The 6,937-nt window shown below is 36.9% G+C and overlaps 1 protein-coding gene across 1 annotated transcript; it reads left to right on the plus strand.

Annotated features, from left to right (window-relative positions):
- Positions 1-649: 649 nt before the first annotated feature.
- Positions 650-3,039, plus strand: LOC110104210 (3-ketoacyl-CoA synthase 11). The gene is made up of 2 exons (XM_020833212.2): positions 650-821; positions 1,147-3,039. Exon 2 carries the CDS (start codon positions 1,174-1,176, stop codon positions 2,710-2,712), a length of 1,539 nt encoding a protein of 512 aa, XP_020688871.1. The 5' UTR covers positions 650-821; positions 1,147-1,173; the 3' UTR covers positions 2,713-3,039.
- The last annotated feature ends 3,898 nt before the right edge of the window (positions 3,040-6,937 follow it).

Below are 6,937 nucleotides of genomic sequence, written 5' to 3' on the forward strand. Positions count from 1 at the left end.
AATTAGGTTTCATTTGAGATAATTTTTTTACTATTTTTTAAAGTAATTTTTTATTATAAAAATTTTTAGTTAAAAAATTTTGTACTAAAAGCTGATTTAAAAAGTAGTAAGAAAGGCTGTCACAAGCCTAGCCTTAATTCGATGTAATTAAAAAATCAATGCAATAGAATAACGATCAACTCATAGGAATTGGTGGTTAGATAGCTCAACCCATGAATGAGAAAAATTGAATGAGAAAAATTATTACGTGCGGTGTTTGGACGAGTTCGGAGTCTTATTCGGACGTGTAATGTCACTCAATGTACTGTGCATTGAGTAACGTGGCCCGTCTGAATTGACCTCCGGATACGTTCAGACTCTGCAAAGAATAATCTTTCCTTGAATGAAGAGCAGTTTACCCTAATTTCAGTGTAAATTGCATTGAAGAGAGGAAATTATAATAAAAAATTAAAAAAAAAGTGAGAGAGAGGAAATTATAATATAGTATTTTAAAACTTATTTTCTATATAATTATTATAAATATTACATTATTTGTATAATTTTAATTATTTGAATAATATTTTTCATCTCAGTTATTAAACTTTCATCAGATTATTAGCTTTAATTTTGAATTCCTTAGCGTTATTGCTCTATAAATACGGTGCTGAAAGAACAGAAAGTTCAGATGCAACAAACGAAGAAGGGCTGTTGCAGAAATCAATAGAGCTGTCTTCTTCATCTGTCTTTAGCCGTCTGCGCTCTTTTCTTCCCCTGCAAATCAAAAGCAGTTTTTTGGAGGTTTTCTCAATAGATCCGCTATCGGATTCGAGGCCATTATCTGTGTAATGAATCGTCGAATCAGATATAAAACTAAATGCTTGTTCTTTTTTATCCGTTTAGATTTTTTACTCGTTTTGTGTTCTGATATTTTCTTTAATCCGAAAAGAAATGATCTTTATACGTTTCTTCCTTATAATCTAATCAATAGAGATAATCAAAACAATATACTGCATTTCCTCCAAAGTTTTCATCTCGAAAAATTTCTCTTTTTTGCTTTTGGAATCATTGAGAAGAAAAAAAAACAGAACGTTTTCCGGTTCTAAAATCTCGAATTAGTTATTCAAAATTCGGATTATTCGAATGGCGTAACGCTGATATTTGCTCCAGATCAAACCTAGAAGAAGAAGAGGTCTCATGGCTGAAACCAAAGGAAAGACTCCATTACTGACATACCCATCAAGAAATCTTCCTGACTTCAAAAAATCTGTGAAGCTCAAATACGTCAAACTCGGCTACCACTACCTCATAACCCATGGAATGTACATTTTCCTTCTGCCCTTACTTGGTCTCACCTTTGCCCATATCTCCACCTTCTCCCTCCAAGACCTCCATGATCTTTGGGATCACCTTTGCTTTAATCTTATCTCCACCATACTATGCTCCACTCTTCTTGTCTCCCTCTCCACTGCCTACTTCCTGAGCCAACCTCGCCCTGTCTATCTGGTAAACTTCTCCTGCTACAAACCTGAGGAAGCCCGAAAATGCCCTAGAGAGACCTTCATGGATAGAACTCGTGCTCTCGGCTTATTTTCTCAGGAAAACATCAAATTCCAGCGAAAAATCATTGAGAGATCTGGCCTCGGTGAATCCACCTACCTCCCTGAGGCAGTCATCAGAGTTCCACCCAATCCTTCGATGGAGGAGGCGAGGAAGGAAGCTAAGATGGTCATGTTTGGGGCCATTGATGAGCTCTTTGCTAAGACTCATGTGAAGCCTAAAGATATAGGTATATTGATTGTGAATTGCAGCTTGTTTAATCCCACCCCTTCCCTCTCTTCCATGGTTGTTAACCACTACAAGCTTAGAGGAAATATCATCAGCTATAATCTTGGTGGTATGGGATGCAGTGCTGGCCTCATCTCTATAGATCTTGCAAAAGATCTTCTTCAAGTGCATCCCAACACCTATGCTTTGGTTATCAGCATGGAGAACATTACTCTCAATTGGTACTTTGGAAATAGCCGTTCCATGCTCGTTTCAAATTGCTTGTTTCGAATGGGTGGCGCGGCGATTCTCCTGTCTAACAGAAGATCGGATCACCGTTGCTCCAAGTATCAGTTAGTCCACACAGTTCGTACACATAAGGGTGCCGACGACAAATGTTTCACCTGTGTCACTCAAGAAGAGGATCCTATGGGGAAGGTTGGAGTTTCTCTGTCAAAGGAGCTCATGGCTGTTGCTGGTGATGCTTTGAAGACTAACATCACCACTTTGGGCCCTCTTGTATTGCCACTATCAGAGCAGCTTCTCTTCTTTGCAACTTTAATAGGAAGGAAAGTTCTAAAGAGGAAGATTAAGCCTTATATTCCGGACTTCAAGCTGGCATTTGAGCACTTCTGCATTCATGCAGGAGGAAGAGCAGTGCTTGATGAGCTAGAGAAGAACCTTCAGCTTTCAGAATGGCACATGGAGCCATCGAGAATGACACTTTACCGATTCGGGAACACATCGAGCAGTTCTCTTTGGTACGAATTGGCGTATGCAGAGTCGAAGGGGAGGATTAAGAAGGGAGACAGGACATGGCAGATTGCATTTGGATCAGGATTTAAATGCAATAGTGCTGTTTGGAGGGCACTAAGGGCTGTGAATCCTGCAGAGGAGAAGAATCCATGGATGCATGAGATTGACAACTTTCCTGTTGAGGTTCCAAAAGTTGCTGAATTGAGGAGTTAGCTTATCTGAAATGGTGGTAAGGAATCACTGTAGTCACAGCTTAGGATTAAGCTGTTTTGAGAATATAGCTAAAGCTGGTGTTTTTTTTCCTTTTTTCCTCTCCCGTCTCCAGGAATCTGGGGGTCCATTCCATTTTCATTTCTGTGCTATTATTTATGCTCATGCTACAGAAACATGTGATCAATGTTGTTGGCTAATTATCTTGAACACTACAAGTGTTTCTGATTTGCTGAACAATCCTAAAATGTGTTCTCTATTTGGACTATGGAAAAGAATTATCCACATTTGTAGGATTTTGTTTATTAGCTTTGAATTATTCCAAAACCATCATATGCAATTCTTTATCTTTGATTTATCTTTTGCAAATTCATGAATCTCAATATTCGAATTTATATCATTTTAATGTTTTTTAATTTAATATTTTTTAATTGGAAACAAATCTCCCTTTTTGATGGAAATTTTTCTGCAAACATTTGTTTTTATGAATTTTTTTTTGTTAATCACTTTATGAGGAGAAATTATTACGTGCGGAGTCTGGACGTAGAGCTACATCCGAACTCCAATCAAATGATTACATGTGACTTACACACTATGTATTAGCTGTGTATTAGTTATGTATTGACTAGTAGACAGTATGGACTAGTATGTATTAGTTGTGTATTGGTGTGAACTAGTTATGTATTATAGTATATAATGTGTACTAGCTAATACACAGTTAATACACATCAATACACAGCTAATACACAATATATATTAGTCATGTGTCATCATTTGATTGGAGTCCAGATGTATTTCTACATTCGGATTTCGCACATAATAATTTCTCTTTCTGAGGCATGAATCAACGTGCTTCGTTTTCACAGAAAAATAAGCCCAACACCTTCATGCAAGTAAAGCTTAGTTAAGGTAAGCATAAGTTTGGCAAGTTGAAGCTTGTCTAATTCAAGTTAGTTAATCATTTTTATATAGGATTTATAAGATCTTTATGGTGAATGCAACAACTTTTAGACTACCAAAAGACAAGTTTTACATGAAGAAGAATAGGGAGAAACTCCATATCAAAGGTTGCCTAAATTATCTAGCCAATCCTTAACCCAAACTAAATTAACTTAAGCTTATGCTAGGCTTAGTACCTATCCTAGACAATATTAAGCTAATAAAGCCCAAACTAGTTAAGATTAGATCAACATTAAGCTACTTGAGTCCATCCAAACTCAATAATATGCAATTGAGACAAATCAGCCCATGTTAGCTTAACAGATCCTTACCTTAGATCGTTAACAACTTCCAAAGTTCTTTTTAATCATTTAATTAAAAGGAATCAAGGGGTTAGCCATGTTTGAAACTCAACCAATATTAATCCATAGCATTGCTTAAACACACTCTGCTCATCAGACCTATAAGAAAGTCACAAAAGCCCAGTTAGAGAATGTGAGATGAAAATTAAGAATTTATTTCCATTAAACATAAACATAATTTTGAAAAGAATTATCTACCAATAAGGTCTGCGAAACATCTAAATCCAATATTACCTATTAATTTATCCATCAAAATACAAATGAAATTTAACTAATACAATAACTCATTCAAGAATTTAAAACACTTTTAAATCAACTAAATAATTCATAACCTTAATCACCTTCTAATGATATAGCAAAACCATAAGTCTAAGAATTCTCTTTTAAATGATACAAAAAGAACAAAATAAAGCCTTTATCTCATTATGTGGAGTCGGCTATATGAATCTTTTTTCTCCATTGTGTCCTGTTAAGAGTTAAATTCTCATTTAAATCTAATGAAGAAAGATCATTTTTATTATTTTCTAACCAAGTCTTTTTAGGTTTGCCTCTACCTTACTTAACATAAGTCAAATCTAATACATTTAATTTACTAATCATATCATCGGAAGGCCGTCATTTTATGTGAACAAACCATTTAAGACGACTCTCTCTAGCCTTATCTTTCACCACAGATACTCCAACCTTTTCATGTATATGCTCATTTCGCATCTTGTCTCTAAGAGTAAAGACACTCATCCACCTAAGCATCCGCATCTTTGCAACACTTAACTTAATATTATGCTTCTTTTTTAATGACCAAAATTCTGCACCATAAACCATTGTAAATCTAACCACCATCTTATATAATTTCCTTAAGTTTGAGGGGGACTTTTCTATCACACAACAAGCCCGATGCATTCCTCCACTTTAACCATCCAACTTGAATTCTACTAATAATAGCATCATCTATTTCACCACCACTCTGAACAATAAATCGAATATCTCAAAAACATGTACTCTTATTAATGACTTGATCACCTAATGTCATAATCCCTCAACTAGATCTATTATCACTAAAATTATACTCCATATATTCAGTTTGAGATCTACTCAAACAAAAGCCTTTACACTTCAAGGTTGACCTCCATGATTCAAGTATGCCTTCAACTCCCTCTCTAGTCTTTTCAACAAAAAGAAAATCATCAGCAAAAAGCATACACCAAGGTATAACCTCTTGCAATGTCAAGTGAGAACACCCATGACTAAAGCAAAAAAGATATGAGCTTAAACCTGATCCTTGATGTAATCCAACTTAAATAGGAAAATACTTGGTTAAACCACCTTATGCTTGAGTACAAGTAATAACTCCTGTATACATATCTCTTTTAAATGATGCATAATAAATAACATAAAATTTATAAAATAATAAATTTGAGTTTTGTAAAAAAAAAAAAAAGTGGGCCAAACCTACTAAGTAAATTATAAATGGCAAAGCACATGGCATAAATATCACTAAAGGCATGAGTAAAAATTGATATTATACCATCATAATTATAGATAGAGAGAAAAGGACAAGATTTAAAAATATTATAATCATTTAATGGTGCTTATTAAATAGTATTATTAAAAATAAATGTGTACAAATTTCTAATTATATCATTCATTTACAAAAAACATCCACTTGCATGTATACTATATTTATACATCCATAAATTACTCACCAATCATTATTGCCATTTTTTTAATGGTATATATCTATAATCTTGATACGTCATTAAAATTTGTCTTGGCCGAGCATGAATCTCTAGGCATATTCAAGTGGGAAACTTCCAAAATTAAATTTTGGATAATCCAAACTTTGACTTCAGCAAAACTATACTCAAATTGAATGCCTCAAAGAGATGTATCCAACGACATCAAAATTGGTCCAATTCGAGCACAAATGGGTCAAAATCAAGGGACCGAAACACATTTGGAAGGTTCAATATGGGTCATCTGATGGAGCACTCCGAAATTACCTCATATCTTCTCCATATGTATGAGCCATGTCACTCTCAAAAACTTATAAATAGACCTCCACTTCCCAGAAGAAAAGGGGGCTTGGACCTTTGCAAGCTTGAACATTTGGCGTCAATTTAGAGGAGCTTTGAGGCTTCAAGGATCCCAGAGTTCTAGCAAAGTACCACCGTCGACGAACTTCCGGCAACTATCGACGAACCACCTCCCATCAGTCGATGCGACACCGACGATCACAGAACCACCATAGACAAACTTTTGCCAACCACCGCCGAACCACCGCCCTGTCGTCGAACGTCGCCACCTGTCCTCCAATCGTTGCTCGACTACAATTACTCTGACCACTGTCCGGTTGCAAAATATGATCCCTCCGACCCTTCTATCCCCCCCCTGTGACTACAGTCCCTCCGAAAATCATCGCACGTCGATTATGGTCCCTCCGACCTCTGTCGCAAGTCGACTATGGTCCCTCTGACCTCCATCGGCCTCCGACCACTATCGCCTGCCAATTATGGTATCTTTGACCTTCGTCGCCCACCGACAATTATCCCTCTAACCTCTATCATTTGTTGACTACGGTCTCTCTGACCTTCATCACACGCCCACTACGTTCCCTCCGACCTCCATCGCTTGTCGATTATGGTCCCTCCAACTACCATCACTCGTTGAATACAGTCGCTCTGACCTCTATTAACTGCTGACTACAATCAGTCTGACATCCATCGCAAGTCGATTACAGTCCCTCCGACCTCCGTCGCATGCTGACTACATTCCCTCCAACCTCCATCACTTCCCACTACGATCCCTCCGACCTTTGTCACACGTCGACTACGGTTCCTTCAACCTTTGTCGTCCACCGACTATAGTCTCTCCAATCACCGTCACCTGCCGACTACAATCTCCCCGACCTCCGTCACCTGCCTAATATT

Source organism: Dendrobium catenatum, unplaced genomic scaffold (genome assembly GCF_001605985.2).
Source record: "Dendrobium catenatum unplaced genomic scaffold, ASM160598v2 fragScaff_scaffold_231, whole genome shotgun sequence".
NCBI classification, from domain to species: Eukaryota; Viridiplantae; Streptophyta; class Magnoliopsida; order Asparagales; family Orchidaceae; genus Dendrobium; species Dendrobium catenatum.

Coding starts and splice junctions, on each gene's coding strand:
- LOC110104210 (XM_020833212.2), top strand. CDS start 1,174: ATGGCTGAAACCAAAGGAAAGACTCCATTACTGACATACCCATCAAGA.